Source organism: Aythya ferina, assembly GCF_964211825.1.
Source record: "Aythya ferina genome assembly, chromosome: 11".
Lineage (NCBI taxonomy): Eukaryota > Metazoa > Chordata > Aves > Anseriformes > Anatidae > Aythya > Aythya ferina.
This window is the reverse complement of record NC_140307.1, coordinates 1629681-1651670: the sequence shown is the minus strand read 5'-3', so window position 1 is coordinate 1651670 and position 21990 is coordinate 1629681. Positions and strand designations below refer to the sequence as shown.

At 43.8% G+C, this 21990-nt stretch overlaps 1 protein-coding gene across 5 annotated transcripts in view; it reads left to right on the top strand.

Moving 5' to 3' along the window:
• MAP2K5 (mitogen-activated protein kinase kinase 5) overlaps positions 1 to 21990 on the top strand; it is a 127195-nt gene extending 105205 nt beyond the window's left edge. For all 5 annotated transcript variants that reach the window (XM_084532596.1, XM_084532594.1, XM_084532595.1 and 2 more), the window contains 2 exons: positions 1325 to 1370; positions 20525 to 21990. In XM_084532596.1, coding sequence (XP_084388722.1) covers positions 1325 to 1370; positions 20525 to 20629 — 151 coding nt within the window. In that variant the 3' untranslated portion in view covers positions 20630 to 21990. The remainder of the gene's footprint in view (positions 1 to 1324; positions 1371 to 20524) is intronic.

Here is a 21990-nt window from a genome sequence, read left to right as displayed (position 1 = left end):
TCAAAAAGTAACGACAGGCTGTTGTTTTTTTTTTTAAAAAAAAAAAATTAAAAAAAAAATCTCATTGAGGCTGGGGGAGGGATAACCTGTGTTAAAATTTCCACAGATGTCAAACTGAAGCATAACTGATGGTGGCTAATAGCCTTGTTTTCCCTGGGGACGCAGCTACTTTGGACTGTCAGATTAGAACTGTTACCAACCTACTCGTCAGACAGCTTGCTTTACTTGCTCATGCCTGCATTATTTGAGGTGCGTGTAGTTATTTGTAGGGAAGGTAAATCGTATCATTAATGCAACCTAACTGCATCGTGGATTATCTAATATTTTAGATATAGTGTTATGTAGGCTGTAGAGCACACAGCTCTTTTTAGAAGGAGGCGTTACTGTTTAAAAAAGCAAACTCTGAATGCTATTTAAGCAATCAATTTCTAGTAAGTATTAGAGATGTCAAGTGAGCAGCATATCAGACATTATGACTTTATACCAGATACGCCATAAACACTGGCTGTTTGGATGTAATCCAATTAGTCAGTAGGCAGCTCCTGATGGTCACCTCTGTGCCATGTTATTGTGTTCCTTCATGCAGCTAAGCACAGTCTTCAATAGCTAATTGCACCTGTTGCACAGAAAACTAGGACTATTTGGATGAGAAACATGATCTTATAAACAGCTTAATGCTGTGTAATGAACTATCACCCTGCAGTGTAATGGAAATGAATGTGAAAAAATTAAGGTAGAAACCCCAGGGTATTGTGTGTTTTCCTGAAGCTGTTTAGTGTTAGAGTTAAATTTCCCACCTGTTTGTATAATATGTTATGTCAAGCTATGTAATAATCCCTAGCAAAATGAGAATCAACTTATTATACCTTCTGAGCTGATTGGTTTTCAATGATCTTCATATTTACACATATTCATGGTTACAAGCAGCGTAGACCTATAAATAAAAGGGAAACTGTTGTCTCTACGTCTCATTGAGAGGAAGGCATTAGTAGGTATGATGTCTTTCAAAAATGAAGAATGAAAGCTAGACATTTGTAGGGAACTTCAAAGACACATGTACATACAGAAAATTGAAAATTGGCTAACAGTAAACAAAATAATAGAGGAACACTGACCACGAGGGAGAGAGAGGAGAGGAGAAGTTGATTAACATCTTGGCCACCGTTAGGAGCCCTGTCTTCTGTTGGTATGTGATAAAGTTAAGAAATACATTGAAATTCTAGACACAGTCTGTCTCTGTTAAGAGAGGATGTCTTCACTATTTAAGCAAATGGAATAAATAAACACTTGTTTATATATGAACATTTTGTTTTATGTTACACAGCATGAAAAAGCAACCAAAGGAAAGACCAGCTCCCGAAGATTTAATGGTAAGTAAAACTTCAGAGCCCTCCAGTGTGGTTTTTGTATGAGTGCTTTTTATTAATGTATAGGGAAGTGGAGTTTTTGCCATTTTTTGTGTTGTGTTTTTTATTCAGCATGTACAAATTTAAATCTGAACTGTTTCTGGCCTGTGCAGCAATTACACACTTAAAGAGAACACCCAAACAAAAGGTGGGATTCTGATTCTGCTCAAGTTAATGGATGTTTTGCTGTGGCAAAACAATGGATGTTTGTTGTGGCCAAAGCTTCATTTGTGGTTTGGGGAGTTAATACAGAACTTTCACAGCCCGTATCAAGTTTCAATCAAAGCGATTGTGATGCTTAATACACATTTTTTTCAGTTTGTATGTCCAGGGATTACAGCTTAATGTAGGTCACTCCTTGTCATCGTTTGCTAGTCTTAACCTTTCAAAATCTGAAGATTGAAAACAGGGGATGTGGTTAAAATACTGTATTTTTAATGAAATGCAGAAGCTACTGTTTTCACTTATATTCATGTAAAATGAAATCAGTTTGGCTACAGAAGATTGAGTTAATATGTTGCTTTGGTCTTTCCATAGAAAGGCTCTCAGTGTTGGAATCTGAGCTCAGAGACCACTTCTTTTTCTAGCAAATGTCATTTTTTCACTAAGGCAATAATGGGGTACCTGCTCTTAAGCTGGTCCCTTGTGGCTGTGCATTTAGTGCAGAGTACTGTTTTTAAGCTACTAGAAAAATACAGAATCAAACAATTGTTTAAGTATTTACAATAATTTATATGGGAGATAGGAGTTGTAGTCTCCTCTGATTCACATCAAGTATCTTTGGTTTTCAAGTGTTTCATTACTTTTTGTATGTGCTATGTTTCCTGGCACTTCCAGATTTATGTAAAAATATTATAATTTATTTTCTGTGCATTGAATAGGTAGGAATAATTTTAGCAGACTTCAACAAGATATGGAACACGTTTGCGTCATTTCCTTTCTTGCTTACATGCTACAAACTGCAAGTAAAATAAACAATTGTTTTTACTGCAGTGATTCTCTAGTTAAAGGCTAATCTCCACAGATGCCCTGGGGCAGATATCTCACAATCCAGACTAGTCTCAGTGCAGACCCTGGTTAGTAAAGTATTTAACTGTGAATCTCATTTTAAGGATATTAACTTAAATAGATCTGCATTTGAAGTTAGGCACCTGCTTAAATACCTTGGCAAAATGAGGCCTTGAAGTTTATCAGAGCCCCCTCCACTTTGTGGTGGTGTGTGTCTCGTATGAAAGGCTTACTCTGCCTTATTTTGTCTTTTTTATTAACTTTTGATGGTTGGAAAATTCTTGCAGTTAGTCACATCTGAGAAAACTTGGAACAGGTTCTAGAGATGTAGACACATTTACCTTGTGCACTATTATGCTATGGCTGGATAGCTTAGCTATTAAAACAACGGAATAGGGTTTCATAAAACCTGTATCTGTTTGTAAATGCATGTTTCAGTGATGCAATAGGCCTGCCACTTATAAATAAAACATCTGCAGATCGCACATACCCCCATAAGTATATATGTATGTTTGTAAGCAATAACACCACTCCAGGGTGTAGAGTCATAAAAATGAGGCCAAAGGGTGAGTGCCTGCAGTACCAGGGAAGTGCACAGATTTATCTTTACAACTACATGCCCTGGAGTGTGCTAGTCCCCTTTTAAGGAGGTATTTTGTAAAATAATTTTAAAATTATAGCAGCCCAGGAAAAAAAAAAAAAAAAAAAAAAAAAAAGAAAAAAAAAAGCCTTCCTACTTTTTAAACAAAATCTTTTGTTTAACACATTTTTTCCCTCATGCTACTTCCTATTCAATTATAAATGAACTTGCAACAGCAAATACTAAAGCATGAAGTAGACTGCTGCTGAAATAGAGAAGTGACCCAGTCCTTGCCTGCAATGTGGCTGACCCTCATAAGCTGGCCTAAATTCCCTCTCCCAGCCGGATGGGCTCAGAGCACCCTGTGCTTTTCTGCAGCAGGCTCTCTGCTAGCTCAGTAGTTGCTCTCCGGTCGGGTCCTTTGCATTCTTGCACTGACCCAGCCTTGTCAAGGAGCACTTCATTTCTGATATTTATATGCATACATACATTTGCATATATATGCAATAAATACACGTACATAAGCATATCAGAACATACATATGTGTATGTGCATTTCCATGCTTAGCTGGAAAACGGGGCCAAAACCTTTAAACATCCTCTGAATTCTGGAATTTGTGACCGCAATAGCCTTTCTAATTCCCCATCTTCTGTTTCTGAAGCCTCTGTTGTAATTCTGACGGCTATCTCTGTGTTAACTAGCAGTAGCAGGTAGAGTGATGCAGATACTATCAGTGAAATCCTGGACCTCTCAAGGTCAGCTTACCGTTGATTTCACTGAGAGCAGGATTTCACATTGTTCGCTGTTTGTTTTGAAATGTACTAGCAAGGACGAAAGGTGTAACGTGTAATCATCGTTAGCTTCAGACAAAACAGCAGAGTGCAAGTTTTCTCCCCTATGGACATTAACCGTACTGGAAGTCACTATTTTGTAACCAATTTAGTATAATTAAAGACTGGAAGCAAAATGAAGGGAGCAGAACATCAATCTTTTTCTGCTCTCCTGATAATCAGTGAATTGTTAAATGCATTTTAAGAGCCAACTAACAATACCTGGAGAGCCAGATTGGCAACTCCAGTGAAGTCACAGGGTTACATCAGGGATGGATTTACCCCGTCTATCATGCTAAGAAGCCCTTTTTTTTCCTTTTTTTTTTTTTTCTTTTTATAAAAGTCACTACACACATTTTGTTAGAAAATAGGGCCAAAGCCAAGGCTGTATGAAATTCCTGTATAAAATCAGGCTTTCTAGTACCATAGGTATTCTTGTGGAAGCGAACACCAGATTTCCGTAACAGCTGACAAAAAATAACTTCCTCTATTTATACCCAGTCTTCCTTACACCTGTCCACAAAAATGATGTAACACCAGTTTCTCTGTGTATACATAATCAGCAATTTAGTTGATTCAAAGTATTTCCAATTAGCATACTTTTTCCACAGGAGTGTTTAAAAAAAAAAAAAAGTAATTTCACCAAGCAATGGGAAAATTGTCCGTTCTGGGGAAGGAATGTTCTTTATAATTCACCAGTGGTTATTCTGAACATTGTTCTTACTGTGTCTGCTCTTTTGTCTCCAATTTGCTCCTTCTTAAGACAAGAAAGGCATAGAGTCAATTAAATTGAACCTGCTCCTGTTTCAGCACCATGGAAATCTGCACATCTTAGTGTATTCCTCCATCTCTCTTCCCTCCCCTTCCAACCAGAAAAGCAAGATCTCAGCAGTTCTTCTCTGTAAAGATTATTTTTTTCCGTGAACTTCCCGTTTTCATTTAAACCACGGAGCCATCTGGCATTGCAAGCCAGGCTGCTGGGGAAGCACGGACAGTCACGAGTGGGGTGCATGCAGTTTGCGAGCGCGACGTGGCGGCACGGGGAAGGTTCGAGCTCCTGCTTGTGCCGAGTGTATGGGTAGGCATCCGCACGCTGGTTTGGCTCAGGAAGCTGTAGATCTGACTGTATTTACGGTATTTTTCAGAAGCTTTCCATTCTAAGCTCTATTTAATGGAATCTATGCATAGTAAGTAATCAGGTCAGAGAGAAGCAACATCCCCTGTTTGAGATCAATCGCTGGCTAATACTTTATCTAGGCCACTTTATTATCTCATGCTGATTCCATTCCCATTCTCCTCCTCCTTTGTACATGCACTTCAGCTGTGGTAAAAGTACGTATCGCATACATATTAAAAACATATACCCATTCTATCTGTATGTAAATGTGTGAGACACAGCTGGATATTGCAGGAGTTTGATTTACTAATAGTTATTATCTGTTCTAGCTGTTCAGAGGCAAAGAGAGTTTCAGAAAACAAGCTAGCGCAGAAATTGCCTTTATGATATCACTATCCCGCTTTGGTAATTGTTTAAAATCTCTTCTTTAGCTGGAAGCTTGGCCTTTTATTTTGCAGATTGTATGTGCTTTTCAAAAAAACAGCAGATTTGCTGAAGTCTCCGGTTGAGTTTTTTTGTTAGTACAGCATTGAACTCTACTAAGCTACATATTGCTGAATAAATGAAAGCGATCTACTTAAGGAAATTGTATTTGAAATACCAAAAGTCAAGCATGTAGCATTTATTTCTTTATGCTTTCCCATGGATGCCTCAAAGTACAGTCATTAGGATGCCATTTGGATTTCTTGAGGGACATATTGGGCAGATAGAGGCAGTGCTTTTGGCCAAGGATCCAGTCAGCTTCTGCACTTGATTCCTTTTGCACAGATCTCCTCATTTTTGTTTAGATCTCCAAATAGGAATTACAACTTCTAGCTTTTCTCCTTTTTTTTTTTTTTTTTTAAACTTTAAATTCATGATACTTCTCATGTTGGCACGTGATTAATTCAGAATTGTATGATAAATTGTACATTGTCTGTGTCAAAACCACTGACTTGCTGAAAATATTTTTTTATTGTTTATTATTATTATGTTTGTTTGTTTTTTTAAACGCCTAGTGCAATATCGAAATTCCCTATTCCTGTGCATTCAGCAATCCCTCTGTACACTTCAGGAATGACATTTAGGTAGGCACCTTGGTCTTATTAGCTACAGTGGGCATTTTTTCATAGATCATTTGTTATATTTAAATATGTTTTCATGAACATTGCAGACTGTCAAATATGGATTCTGGTTGTTTGTTCCCCTACCTGCAGCAAATGAGAAGCATTTAAGTAGCACTATTTTAAGTAGTCATTTTCTAGAGAGTCTGATCAGTAGCAGTTCTTACCAGGGAGAGCTACATTTTTTTGCAGCTTGTTGTGTTAAACCATAGTTTGTAGCCCGTGGGAAATACTTTAGTGCTTTAAACAAACAAGTGGAGGATCAGCGTAATCCTACCTGAATTTCCCTGTAAACCTTCAGAATAAAGCCAATAGCGTACTTCCACTCGTGTTTGTCAATAACAGTGTTTTCCCCCAACAGCTAATTTGGCTTTGCATTACAGCAGTGGCATCACTGACTGAGTAGCTGAGAGCGCTGAACAGGCTGGGTTTTTTGATGACCTTAAATTTTGACAAAAAGCAGAGGGCTGTCTGCACTTTGCTTTTCATAGATGCATCCAGTAAATCTTCTGAAGACAGCTTACAGATAAATGTTTTCTGTCTCGATCTGTCTAGATGTTTATGCATCATTGCTGGATCACATTGAGCCAAGAATTTTCACTCTTTGGCTACTTACAAGCATATTTTTTTTGTCCCCGAGCCAGTGCAGGATCACCTATCAGAGATGATTTGTCCAGCATAAAATTGTCAGTGCTTGAACCTGTGATGGATAGCTTTGTTTGCAAACATTTAGGCTGTCCTCTGTCACAATGATCCCAGTTCATTCACCCCATGACAAGGAGAAATTCTGACAGACACCAAAATACATACCAGATGTAAAGGAAAGGGCTTTTTCTTGACTTCCTAAGGAAAAATAAAGTACAGAGCCAGGTATTTCAGCTGTTGTAAACATGATAAATATTAAACTGTGTCCTCAATCGATCACAGACACACAGTGGACAAGGAGTCCTGGATGAAATCCTGGCTATGCTGGAGTCAATGAAGAATTTATATTGACTTCACCAATGCTGGGATTTCACACTAGGATTCGAGGTGTTCCTGTTACTGTGTGTTTGTCATCTTCCTTGGTCAGGATAGTTGAAGATTTGGAGGAAAAAATGTATATTATTTCAGGAGGCTGCATTACTCAACACTCTGCTGAAATAGGGGAAGGTGGGTTATGGATCTTCCCTTCTCTCTCTTTCCTTCGCTCTCTCTCTCTGCTGTTTCTGTCCTTAGGGATATGATTTGCTCTTCTTTGTCACTTGAGAAATCAGCTATCGAAATGGAGAAATACATTCTATCAGTGTCACTAAATCCAGCAATTACAGAAGACTAAGAATGTGACAAGGTTAACTTGTTAGCATTAGAGTTTTAAGGTGTTATATTCATTCACTGTCTTCTGCAGTCCCATTGCTCATACCACTGCTGATTTTTTATAGAAAATGTGAAAATCTGACTCTTTCTTTCTAACATGCCCTAAAGCTGCACAATATAGTGGCATTTTCCAGTGAAATGTGAAAAGAAATAACTTGAGCTGGCACAAAGAAGTATTGAAAATCTAAGGAAATTGGGCAAAAACAAATTGGCAACAGCTTAGAGTGATACAGCTTAGATGATAGTTAATATTTTTGGTGTCTTGAGTCTCTTGGGCTTTGCAGTTTAATTTGAGCAAATGTTCCATTTGGCACTTCTAGTTGTTCTGTAGTTCTCCAGACACTTAGGCAAATATTTACATCTCACTCATTTTGGTAGCAGAATTACAAGTCTTTGAATTATGATACATTGAGAAGTTGTGCATTTATGATATTAATATTTCTATGTCAATTGTCTTCCCTACATATTTTTTTTTTAAAGAAAGAAAATGTTAATAGTTCCAAAATAAGAGGCGTATCTGTAACTCCTAGAATACTATCCTTCCTTTTTGTTCCAAATTCATCACAGAATTTGCTGTAATGGGCAGCTCTGGAAATCTTTGTACAGTATTTATTTGTTTAATGACACCGGAATTTAAAATTGATTCAGACACGCTGGACAGATTGAAATTGCTGACATTTGTATAGTACCAGCAACAGTGGGCCTGCGTTCTGATTAGCACCTCAAGATTCTCCTGCAGTATTAAATAAGAGTAGTAATTGCCTATGAATGAGCAGGGTATAAAGCAGGAGATACAGATATGGCTTCCTATGACCTGTGTGCATTATGCCTCAAATCCCTTAATCAGATTTGTGCCAGTTGATTCTTACATCCACAGAAATTCAGCTGGAGGATCAGGGCCTAAAGTAGTAAAAAATCAATTAATACGACTTTCTAATTTGTGCAGTTGACAAAAACGCATATAAATAGGGAACATTTTTCTACTTAAGAGGGCCGCACTGAAAGATTTTTAATTGGATTTTCATTGTGATTGACAGCACTTGATTATGACAGTAACTTTATTTGGCTGGACTGTTATAGCCCTCTTGTTCGGATTTTTTCCATCAAAGCTCTTTTTTATCCGCTGAATTCCCAGCGGAGCAGCAGTGGCTGTGAAAGAGCCTTTTAGCACCTTTGTTGCAGCCATCCCTGGTGATGATTGGACCCAGCTGGTAGCAGATAAGAAAATGTCCCTCTCACAAAGAGGTTGCATCTCCCGTCCCCATGGCTTCAATAATTTTAAGAGCCCCAGAAACCTGTTGAGGATTAGAAGTAGCTTTAGATGTGAAATGAGTGTTAAGTATTAGTAATCGGGAGATTAGGGCCCCGGGGACAATGGGAGATAAACAACTGCAATTAAGGCAAATCTGCCAGAGTAAACAAAATTTAGCAGAAACAGATGCCCTAACCATTTTGGGGGATTGATTGGAGGGCACCGAGGAATCGATTTTTGTCTTGTTTACACTTTCAAACCCCTGTGATAAACTGGGAGGCTAAATATTTCATACAGCCTGATTTTAGTTAATTTTTTTCCAGCTCCTCACAGTAGGTCTGCTCTCTTCTAACAGTGACCAGGCCTGAGTTTATTCAGCGTTCACAGGGAGCAGCTAATTGTCTATGAAGGGCCCCTGTGTTTAAATGGGCTTGACAGGAATTTAAATTTTGTTTCAATCAACCTCTGCGCTCACAGCCTGCTCCAGTTTCTAATTTTTAAATTAAACATGATTTTTTGAAGCCGCGGCCTCTCCTCTGGAAGCGGCTGCCCGCGCTCCCGCCGAAGGCAGCTGCCGCAGAGCGGGAAGCGCGCGGGTTTATTAAGGCCGTAACGGCAAAGCGCGACGAGCCGAGGCCCTGGAAAAGTTCATTGTCCCATAAACACACATCTGCCCCTTCCAGTTTAATGGGGGATGCTGGGGTGGATGCTCAGCTGGTGTAGGCCAGAACGGCTCCGCCAGTGCCTGCCTGCGCCATGGGGAGCGCGGCCCTGCCGGCCTCGGAGCCGAGCTTGGCTCCCAGTGGGGTCTGGGGGAAGTGGTCGAGATGGCCTTGGTCGTTTGCACACTGACCTTGTGTGGGATTCAAATGATTTTTTTTTTTTTTTTTTTTGCCAAGCCAACTAGTGGTTATTTATTTTATGGCCTTCTCTGTATTTTTAGTAGGGTTCCATACATTTATTGACACATAGTTTTGTACCTGGTCGTCAGCTCCTGACGCAGCATGGTTAGACTGTATGTTTGTGCTTCAACATTTAATACTTGCTCTATTTATTCTTTTTACTGAAACCTGGCAAACATAGCCGTGTTATTTTGCGCTAGATAGTGTTTAGGCATGTGATGGGATATGATCTTATGGAGTACTTTTAAAAACAACCTGTTAATTTGCAGAAACTTCCCTATGCCAGTGACGTGTGGGATGGTTCATTATTCCTTTTTGTTTCCAGTCAAATCATCTTTTTTTTTTTGTTGTCATTGTTTTGGTTGTTGTCGGTGTGTATATGTACGCTCACATGTATTCACACAGCATTTTCTACTCCAAAGTTGGAGGATACTTTTCCAATTTTTTCCAACTCAGTCAGTAGAAAACAGTTTCTTTAAACTTGGAGAAAGCACATTTTTTTTCTCCCTTCTTTCCCTGTCTGGGAAATTTGTTTGAAGGAAACACTACATCAGTTTTTAGTGTTTGTCTGCTTGGTGTCAACAAGACTGTCACAGTGAGCCAAGAGCTAAAGTACCCTGCTGAGGATGCATCTGAATTAACATTAGAGTTTAGGTCAGGTGTGCATTTTGGTTTGAATCTCCACATCTTTCAGAGCTACTGCACTTCCATTCTCATCACAGATGGGTCTTGAAGCTCATGAATCGAATCAATTTAAAATGAAACCAAAGCAGAAGATGTGCTCCAGGCACATACCTCATGTGCTCCAGCTACTAATAGGCACTGCATCCATAGACCAGACCAGAGCTGGTCAAAAGTAAAACCTCTTCCATCCCTGAAACACTGCACCAACCATTTCACTCTGCAGATCTGCTTCTGTTGTCGACAGCTTGCTAATGTTGACATACTCTATCAGCCTTGGGCCACTCTCTCTATTCCTCTTCTACAGCTCTTCTTAACCTCAGCAACACTTGCAAAAGCATGTTCCAATTATATTTCGGTTGCCTTAGTTTTTTTTAAGAGTCATCATGAAAAATACCTTTGCTGGGAGTTAGCTCGTTTTGTTAGCTAAGCACCAAGAAGCATGCCAAGCACAGTTATTGGTTTAACGGCAAATATCAAAAGCAAAACTGCTGTAGAAAGAATGATCTGCAGATGGGTGAATAGATCTGCCTGTGCCACAGCCAAAACCAAAACTCCATTGCACATTTAAGACGAGTATGCACAACAGGAAGAGCGTAGCAAAAATCAGACTCACTCGTGCGCACCCTGGGGTTCTGCAGTATGGAGGAATTGAATTACAAAGTCAAGTCAGAGGAGCTGTACTAGTTGCTGCTAACCTGATCTGAAAGAAAATCACCTCTTGACTCCGAGTCTGGTGATAAGTTGCTGTCCTGAGCGGCCGGCCCAGACACACTGGTCAGGGCTGCTTTTAGGGCCACCAGCACGTTATTTGGCTATGGCCAACATCCAGAGCTTCAGAAGATGGTTATAAAAGGGGTTTTAATCATAATGGAAGATGTATATTACTGTTTAAAAGTGCAAATTTGGGTGTGATTTGTGCACAGCTTGTCTTCAGGTTAAGGTTTTCAGGTTTAAGTTAAGCTGTTGTTCCTCTGGATCCACCCATTGTGCTTGGAAATTGTTATTATGTAAAGACAAGTTCTGCAAATTGCAGAAGAATTTTGGTGCATCAACAAAACTACTAAACCTTCTGAAAATCATTTACCATTAATTTTATTTTATAAAAACTAAAAGTGCATTGGAAAAAGTTCATCTACATTCAGAGAAGTAACATGGAAAAAAGTGAAAGGAGTCTTCATCAGAGGAAAAAAATATATATAGGAAATTGAGCTCCAAGACTTCAGCATTTCATAGTGTTATTCATTTATCATTGTTTAGTACATTTTGTATCATCTCCTCACTATCTTAAATATTATCAGAGGGATAAAATCATTAGTGTGCTAATCTAGATAGCCGCAGTTCTAGCACTGACCTAGGCTAATCTGCCTTTGCAATTTCAAGAACTATGTTTGACTCCTCTGAAAGTAACCTTAAATTGTAGTCTTGTAAGAATTCCAGAGCTGTATCCTTCACTCCTTCTCCTAATGAGGTTATGACCAAATGCTCATTATAATTGCTTTAGACTCCTTTTAATTTTCAAGCTTATTAATCATAAGAAGAGTTATTTAAAATTGCATAAATTAATCTTAGATTAAAAGCCCATCAAAGCCTCGAAACAATTAAGAATAAGTAGGATTTCCCTGGGGCAGCAAGTTTTATTTTAATAGTGTAGTCAGGTGGATATCAGAACATTGAAGTATGGTAGTGATTAATGTATGCAAAATTTAAATGAGAGTTTTTAAATGGCAAATCTAAATCACATATTGACCTAACTGTAGGCTTTAACTGCATTGTCTGTCATATATTTAAACTGTTTAGTAATCAACATTTTAATTACAGTGTATGTTAGGGAGGCCATGCAACAAACAAAACTCACCACTTTCCGACGCTCCGCGTGGAACTGTTTAGCAGGCGAGGGCCGTGCTATTAACTGCTCAGAATAAGGAATGAGGAAAGAGAGCACAAACTTCAAGGAGACTAATGATACTTGATTTTGCTTATAGGTGTATTCTTGTCCCTGCTTTATCTACACCCAGGAAAAGCCACTGATCAGTGTAGTTTCTGACCCACTTCAATACCCCCACCATAGACTAGACAAATGGGTGCTTTGTGCTCTCCAAGATGGCAGAAGCTACAGGTGATGTCCCCATGGGGTGGGAAATTCTGGGAAAACATTATTTTCTGGATGCTTTCATCTTCTGATTCCTGAAGTCCCTCTGCCCCCCACAGCTTTGCAGATCTGTTTGAAGACCCCTGTCTTTTTGGCCCATGCTATGGGACATTTCGCTCTAGCAGCCAGTTGAGGACGGACTTGTGGGCGTGCTGAATTCTTTGCCAAGTGCAGTGAGAGGCAGCCCTTGCCCAGAGTAGTCAATATAGAGAGGGTGGCAACTGGGGGAGAGATCTGGGCCAGTAAACACTTGGTTACCTGCTGTGGGCAAAACACATCCTAAAATCGCAAAAGTGAAGCAAGGGATGCAACAGCCAGATCATACTTCAGTAGTGTCTGGCAGGGCCTTCCCACTCGTGTATATATCCTGTGTCTCCACGGATCAATGTGAGCATGTGGAGCCTTCAGATTTTTTACCCCCATTGAGCCTTAGAAGAGAGCGATGGAGGGAAGGCAGCTGCATGGCGCAGCCCCTGAGGAGGACTCTGACACCTTCTGTGCCTGTGAATTAACAATGTTTTGGGAGTCAGCAGTAGAGTATTGGCCTGAGGATTCCTCGCTGCTATTCCTGGCTGTGGGAGCAGAAATCGGCCTTGTGGATAGCTAGCACAGATAATTAGAACAGCGTTTAGTTTGGCTTGTCCTTGGAGGCAGAAGCTCTAGATGTAAAATCCTCCACGACTGGAGGCAGTAGTAATGAAATCCTGCGTGTGCAGAGGTCACTAGAGGGGGACGCAGGGTCAGTTTGGGGGTAATTTGGGTTGCTTGAACACTTTGTCTCTCCAGGCATCCGGGGAGGTAAAACAGCTCCAGAGCTGAGGTTTTTATTTGTCATTTTGGAGGTCTGACTTGTATTCCCACTAAAGATGGGAGTGGGCAAGAATTTCCTCTTGAATATGTGCCCTCATTTAATTATAAGAGCTGTAAATAGCATAAAAACATCAGTAGCAATCGGAGAACTAGCTGGGATGCTAACTGTGGTGCACTAGTTTACAGCCAAGTTCTTATTTTCCATAATTGCAGGGCTTGCACTCCTTCAGACAGCAAAGGGATGAGTTGCCAAACAGACTTTTTACAGATCAAGCCTGCCTTCAAACAGAGGGCACCTCCAGTGGAGTAAGACATCCCAGCTCATTCAGGAGCAAAAGTGGGGTGGGGTGGAAATGGGTCACAGATGTCCTGCAAGCAGCAATGGGGCTGTGCAGAGCTGGGGCAGAGCAAGTTCTCCCAAGGTCTTAACTCCACCTGCCAGGGAAGCCTTACCCGTGTCATCAGGGGTGAGGGAAGGGCACTGATTTTTTCATTTTTTCTTAAAAGATGCCCCAGTGCTCAGAGCTGCCATGTTTTTGCAGGAAAAGCTCTGCGTTGAGGCATCTGATGCACCACGGAGATACTCGGTGCTGCAGAGCAGTGACACGCCGGCTCCAATATTGCCTAATAAACTGCTGCATTGTCTTTTCCCTCCCCCTTTAAAAAATGGCATCAGAATCGCGTGTTGAGCGGAGAGTGAGCTTCCCTTAAAGCAGCCTGTAGCCATCAGTAATATTTATTTTCTCTATTTGTTTTAAGCCTGTGAAGACTGTGGTTTCCTCCATACTGTCCTGATGGAGCCCTGACCAGAAAGCGTGCAATGCCCCTAGCCCTAATGTGCCATTAATGATAGGTTAATGTACAGTATAATGTTTTTTGGACTATGGGTTCATTACACTTCTGAGTGCAAGGTCCTTCTGCAGAGCGCCCAAGGTCCCATTGCATTATATCATGCAATAAAAATACCCTTTTCATATCACAGGCTAATAAACTGTATTTGAAATGCTGTCTAAGGGCACTGCCATCGTCTTGATAGTCTATGTCTGCAACAGTTGGGATCTTTTTATTATATTTTTTGTTACGCTGAATTCAAATTTTTAAATGAAATGCATAATTTGTCTGTGCCTCCCCGTAATAAATGGAGCACAGTGCTTTTACTACACAATCTGGGAGGATTCCTGTAAAAGAGAGCGTGAAAAGGCTCGCGCTGGTGCAACCAACAGCAGCGCTGCCTGTTTCCTAACATCCCTTGCGTAAGCATGAAGTCCTTTAGGGTCGTTTCCAATTTGCCAGGTGTTGTGATCACGTTTGGATGTCAGACAGTTGTTACCAGGAGGTTTTGGGCCCTGAAGTGGTGTCCCTCCTTCCTCCTCCATACCCCTCAGGTTCGTGCTGAGGTCTGTCTTTGCAGCTTGCTGCTGAGAGGCTGGCCCTGGCCGTGCAGGATCAAAAGTCAGGGCATGGCTTTTTTTTGCTGGGGAGGAGGAAGGAGGGAGGGTGTGCAGCACCCCAGGAACCTGCTGCTGCTTTCACCACCACCAAAATCAGAGGTGGGTGCCGTGGGGGCACCTGGCTGTGATCCTGGCAGTGGCATGGGCAGGACAGGCACAGCGCTGCTCGTCCCTGTGCTGCTCTGGCCAGAGCCATCCGTAAGCTCGAGGGGCCACGGGATGGCATTCCCAGGTGTCCTCCCCTTAACCTTCGTGTCCTCCTGCAGGGATGCAGCTCTCCGTGCAGGTTTGAAGGGCTCACGTGCCCCTGAGTAATGAAGTGAGCCAGCCCTGATCCCAGCACGTTCTCCAGGATAGCCAGGAGCAAGTTGTGCTGCCCCAATTAACCTCTCACCGCCCAGCAGAAAAAAATTAAGGAGGTGATGCTGGGGTTGGATCTGACCGTATTATCAAAATAAGAGCAGTGTCCCTGGGCACCGCTTGGATCTAACGTTCCTCTCCGTGTCCTCCATGTACCCCCATGTCTTCTGCTCCAGGAGATCCCACCCTGTCATTTTTGCAGATTTGCAAGGAAATAGGTGGCTCATTAGTGTTTCAAATTGGGAATCTGCTTTTTCACCATCCTGGTTAAGGTCAGCAGCTGCGTATCTCTTGGACCCATTAAATCAGCCTGACCCACACTTGCTTTGTGCTTGCAAAGTCCTCTGAAATCACAGGAGCGTTGCTTAAACAATGTTATTTATTGTCTGCCTGTCCTGTGGCAGTGGTTATGGACCTGGCTGTAGGTCTAAACCTCCATGGTGCCATCCAGACGTGGACATTTCATAGTCAGTGGCAGAGGAACCCATGAGCAGAGCTGCCCCTGGGGGCAGGAAGCACCCCATGTGCCTGCAGCCCTGCCGAGGACACGATTCAGGGTCTGTTGCAATAAGCTCTGTGCAGATTAATATCAAAAATGAAGATTTCTTAGGCCGGAGGAGAAAACCATGAAAGCAAATTACTGAATTTTAAGGGTAGGTAAAATTATGGAACTTTTACCCTTGAATAATGGCGATTTAATTGACTGGGCTAAATGATTGATGGCGTGTGGGCAACGAGTTCGAATTACCAGGGCTGTGTGTTCAGGGGGGTGCTGCCCTTTTAATTTCATGTCAGATATTTAAATCATTTATATCCCCCTCTGCGAGGCGCTCCCCTTCGAAAGAGTTAACCTGTCTGACGGGACACTGCAACTTGAGAAATGTACCCTTTATCAAGAGAACGAGATGAGACAAGTTCATTTAAAAAGCCTGGTTTGTCATTGTTTATCTAATTTTCAGAGTTGACACACAAAATTAGGCTGGCTGACACTCACTCTGTGGCTATCCCCGGCCCCGTCCCGCCTGACCTTTTCTGCTCCGAGCCTCCGGCAGCAGAAATCGCCGCAGGCTGTGCCCAGCCAGACCCCAGGGCTGGGGCGAGGCGGATCAGTGCCTGGCCAGGATGGGGGAGTGCTTTGGTGCTGGCTTTTGAGCGTATTTTCTGCTGCTTGGGTCTGCTGGGTGTGCTGATTGCTGAGTATTCGTCACGGTGAGTATTTAAGAATTGGCATTTGCAAAAATGAAACGCGTCAAAAAACGGATGGCAGCTGCAGCAAGGTACGTGCACCACCCAAACCAAGAGAGCCATCCTGCTACTGGTAACCATCCACTGCAACAAAAAAAAAAACACGTTTCAATCCTCCGTGCATTCACCCTTTATCAATGTTAGCTTGCAAAGCAAAGCAAATCTACGCGGGGATTTTTAAGTCCAGCAGGTTGTGTTTATTTTAGAAGGCATCGCTCACTGTTGTAGTGAGGGCTGGGATCCCTGTTTGTTGCTGAGTCGCTCAGTGACCAGAATTCACTAATAGCTGGCCTCCAGTGTTGCAGCTTGCCTTGGCTTTTTTGTTTCCTGAAGTGACAGTTCATCCCCAGCCCCATCCTGCAGCCTGGGCATGCTCTGGGGCAGTGCAGCTGCATTTCTCCTCCAGCAGTTTTTTTTTTTAACCTTTTTTTCCCTTGTATTTCCCTTCCCTCCTCATCTGATCTCCCTTCCCCTTCTTTCCACACTCCCCTCCAAAAAACATCTCCAGTTTAATTCGCTGCTTTCTGAGGTGCATGGTTTGGTTTGTGGGAGTTAATGGTTGCCCTTCTCTAGGTGCCTGAGAAGGGATGGAGTCAGGGACTGGATGCAGAATAGTGGCAAAACGTGGAGAACCCGACGGGGTGACCTTGTGAAGAAGTTGCGAAGAGTAGAGGAGACTGCTGCTGGTGCAACCATGGTGATTTGAGCCTTCAGAGGAAACTTTGATTGTTTTCCCCGAGACATTTCTGGATGCCGAGCTGACTACAAGTACCTCTTAGATAGGTCGTACTGCATCTCAACTTAAACGCTGCTGTGAGCAGGCCAAGGGCAGGTTTGATGGGTTCACACATTGTCCACAGTTGTGTGCTCTTTGTGTGTTTTTGTTGCAGTTGCAGGTGTGACTGCAGCAGCAAGGTGCTTCTGAGCGAGGTGTGGTCTGGTGAGGCCGGGTATTAGAGGCAGGAAAGTGATTTGGGGCCATCCATGGACCTTGTGCACCCTGTGCTCCTTGTGACTTCCCTACTTGATGTGCCTGACCTCAACGTGCCATGGGCTGGCTACCAAGATCTGCAAATACAGGTCCCACTGACGCTGTAACCTTAGCTTTGGTGGAGATGTCTGTTCTCACATTCCCCATTAAAAAAAAAAATATATCAGCAACAACAAAAAAGAGCCTGGTAAAAACATCCCTTCAGGCTGAGAAAAATCCTCGCTAGGGCAGTATAAAGACGAGAGAAATCTAAACAGTGGTTTCGGGTGAAACTTATTTCTAGGGAGAAAAACGAGTGCGTAAAACCCAAGGCTTCAGCGGAATAACCCCGCAAAGCAAAGCAAACAGGATGAGCAGCGTGGCGAGCTTTCCCTGCGTGCTCTGAGCAGCTGAACGGCAAGGATGTGGTGGGTGGGAGACGTCTCCTCTGCGGGGAGCCGCTCCGTCGTAAAGGAGATTCATGGGAGAAGCGGACTGTCTTGTAATAGCTTTTTTTTTAATTGCCCCAATGCATCTGCTCTTCCTCGTCTGTGGGCTCCGTTGTTTTTCCCTAGTTCTGACTGGTGTCCTTGGCTGTTGTTTTGTGTAAGAGGCAGAGCAGCTACCTCTAGGCTGTGTTGCTAATAATAATAAGCCTTTCCCTTAGTCTTGCACTTTTTGCACCCAAAAAGGTGGCGGCGTGGTGCAAACCACGCTTGCGCTGATCCTTTCAGCACTCCCACGAGAGAGCAGAATCGCGTGTTCCCTTTTAGCCATAAGGCTGCGGGAGGTGAAGCAGCCTCCTGAAGGTCAGGCTGGAAAGTCTGTGGCAGCGTGGGGAGAAACCCCAGGACTCCTGCCTCCGGGTCCCAGGTCGTGCTCCCTCCCAAATTGTGCCCTAGGTAGGAATCGAGGCATATTTCAAAACCGGGAAAGTTTCAGATTGCATTTGTTTAAATAATAAAACCCAAATGTTTGTGGGATAGCTGCAGTAAGGAAAAAAAAAAAAACAGAGGGTGTAGTCTTGCTCCATCGTTGTTCCTGACGTTAGACATTCAAGACCAAAGCTGAAGATTTCTGGTAGCCAGGTGTTGGAAGGGAAAAGACGTTGTCCATATGCTCAGTGCCGCGAGCGTCTGTGTACTCAAATGCATCATTTGAAGATCATCCATCTTCCCTCGGTAGCATTGAAGTGTCTGCTGCCATCCTCCGAGCTCTCGAACGGACTCTGGGACCTCTGGGCATGTTCCTCGTCCTCGGCGGGCCGTTTTACCAGCAGTGATGGGGGCCGAGCTCACACGTGCCTGCCTGCACCTGAAATTCAGAGCCCTCGAACAAACCTAGCGTTGCTCCCTGAAGCCAGACATGCCTGAAAGGAGGCTTCAAAAGAACTGAATATTGGGGGAAAAAATATCTATTTCTGTAGCAGTTAACAAGAGCGAATTTGGAGCATCGCTGTGGCTGGCAGGGGTTTGTGCTTCAGAGAAACTCATTGCCGGGGCTGTTAGGCAGCTGTCAGGGCACCAGAGGCTGTGAAACAAAACACTTGAGACGTTTGTAGCTCCTCGTGGTCTGTGTGGGGTTCCCCTGGTGGTGGACCTCCAGCTCAGCCGAGCACCTCCACCAGAGGATTGCTTCCATCTCCTCCCAGAGGTGAACTGGGCGAGCAACCCGAGTCTTACAGGTCCCAGTAAGACTCGAAGAAGGGCTCCCCACATCTCAGACTTCTCCCAAAAACGTTGTAGCTGAGATTCCAGCCATCCCAAAGGGCTGAAGCACCAGCGTCTCGCCCTTCCTGCGTGCGTCTTGCCGCTGAGCGGTGTGTTTTATCCCTGCGCCTCCTGCGTTCGCTGGCCCTGGCCCGCCGAGTGTTTTATTGCTTCAAGCTGGCGCTGCGAGGATTTATTGTGCTCTATTTAGCCCAGTTGCTTCTTCATTGTTCCGCTCGGTGCCATCCTACCCCGGCCGACCGCAGGCATCCCGGGCCCCGTGTCGGACCCGCTCGGTGCCGGTAATTCCCGCATGTACGTCACCGTCCCCGCGGGCTCCCCGGCAGATCGACTCCGATTCCTTTCAGGCATTGTTTGCGAGAGCCATGAAGTTTAGTGTTGCAAAAACTGAGCTGCTTTTGAGTGATTTGGAGGGAGAGGTTTTCATCATCTGTGATGGTTTCTCCTGGCGATCGCTTTCTTGCAGCCGTTTCTGTAATTGCGGTGCTTGGTTTCCTGTGGATTTTTATACTTCATTTGAGATTCAGCTGAAGATGGCGTGTTCCCATCTCTAGGAATGGGGCCAGATTGAGGCATGAGCTGCCTAAGCTGGCTGCTGAAATTGCAGGCCGTATTTTTGTTTAATCCTGAGATGCTGTTCTGATTTTCGGAGGTGCCTTAACTCTTCCGCGGTGTCTGCGGTAGCCGTATAGTTTCATGGGTGAGAATATTTTATCGTCATCCCTCCTTCCATCGTACTCTGGTTCTTGCAGTAGCTTCTCCTGAAGGCCTGTTAGGGGAATGCTTAGGTGAGATTTTAATTTCTTTGTCAAATGATTGCTCCAAAGGACTTGTGCTCGCATGTGTGTGCACGCGCCATGCCTCTCCTGATGGCTGCTGGGTGCTGCAGAGGCTGGAGCCTGGTCCTGCTGCATCTGCAGGCACAGAGCTCAAGTAATTGGGGGAATTTAACACCAGGAAGGGCATCGCTTTTCCTAGATAGTTCATACAACCATCTGTGTAAGGGTGAGGTGAAGAGGAAGGTGCCTACTGGCAGAAGTCAAGGGTCTTACAAATCCTCTGCACAAGGGATTGCATTTTGTTACTGAGCAGGAGAGTTGCACAAAGGGGCTATTAAAGAGAGAAACCTAAGAAATCGTGGACTTTAACAAACAGATGGGTGGGTTAGTGTTTTTGTCAGAATATCTTTTTATCAAAACGTGATTTTGTGGTTGAAGAGCCTCGCAGGCTGTCCTAGGAAGGAGCTGCTCCAAACCGTGGTGAGCTCAAAATGTTTTTTTAAAAAAAGAAAACCTGATGTTTTCAAGGCATGCCAGGCTAAGGCCTCAGCAGAGTTTGGGTTCTCCCAGCCTTCCCTTTTCTGTATAAAGGACGTATGTGGATAATATGGATCCAACTAAAAGTCCACTGGCTTGAGTAGGTGTTTCATTGCATTTTTATCAATGTAACTGCAGCACGTTCCAGTGCATTTTTTCCAAACATTACAAATAATGATAGAAAAACAACTATTTGGCTTTTCTTAGGAAGAGTTGTGCTTCTCTTGGCTAACTCTGCCTGTCCCCTTCTCCAGGGTCACCCGTTCATCATGCAGTACAACGACGGGAACGCCGAGGTGGTGTCCATGTGGGTGTGCAGGATGCTGGAGGAGCGGCGATCGACGCAAGGACCACAGTGAGCTGGAGCGGCTCACGGCAGCAGCTCGTCGGGGACTAGCACAAGCAGTCCCTCGCTTCGGACTCTCAGTCTTTCTGGATCATATTTTGCTAAAAATATTTTCTAGAAGCATCAGCAAAATCTTTCAGGATGTTTGTTGATGCCTCCCTCCCTCCCTCCCATACACACACATTAAGGAATTTCCTTCACACATTTCTTTTATTGCTGAGCAATTTAATGTCCTCAGATTAATCTTCAGTTAAACTGTACACAGCCTTAAAGCAAGTATTTTTATCTATATTTTTTTGTTATTGAATGTACTGTATATTTCATGGCTCCAGAGTATTTTTTAACTGTTAGTCTTTTGCTATTGTAAGAGCGACACGCTGACTGTTTGGAGGACTTCCTAAGGAGTTGTTGGCTGTCTTCTGAGCGCAGACATCCACGAAATGCTTGTTTGAGATTGTTGTTTGTTTTTTAAGGGAAAAAAAAAAAAAAGAAAGTGTCTGGATTTGCCCATCCTGCAAGGAGGTGAGGGAATAAAAGCATGTCAGGTGTATCAGGAGTCGTGCTCTCACGTGATGGGTGATGCTCTGTGCTCCCGGGGGCTTGCTGCTGGGGCTGGGGCTTGCTGTGAGAGCCACGCAGGGAAGGCAGCGCCCAGCCCTGTGCAGAGAGCACCCAGCCATGGCTTGGGCACCTCGGGGTGCTCCCCGTGTGCAGGAAGGTGACTTCAGCCCTTGCCACACCAACGTGGTGGCTTTGCTGAGGTGCAGAGGGAGCAACCGAGGGCAGCCCTCTCCTAAAAGGGGAGCACCAGGTGGGCACGGGGAGCTGGCAGCAGCTGTAGGGTGCTGCTGCTGCACCGTATGAGGAGGCTGAGGAGCACGACACGGGCTCACAGCATCCCCTGACCTCGTGGGGGAAAGGACGAGGTGCAAGCAGCAGGGCTGAAGCTGGCCCCGTGCTCCCCACGCGTCCCCGCTGCCTGTTTGGGGAAGGGGCTTGGTGCTGGGGGCACGAGCGAGCGTGGTGGTGGCCACCAGGAGCCAGGGAGCACCGCTTGCTGCTGCTGGGCAAAGCTCCTGGCTTTGCTCTTACTGCAGAGGAAAAAAAAAAGACATGAGCATCTCTGCTGTGTTTGTCAGTCCTGCAGTGTCTGTGTGTGTTTTCACAACAGGTTGGCACCCGTTTAATCAGTCCTTGTGTTCGGGTGCTTCCTGCAAAAATACAGCAGAGAAGAGGAGGGTGACAGGCAGGCTTGGCGTGTAAACAGAGGTTTAGGTCAGCAAACTGAGCACTGCTGCGACGTGGGCAGGGGAGGAGGTTGAGGGGTTTGTTTGCTTGTTTTTGCATTAGAAATAAACTTTTGCTAAAAGAAAA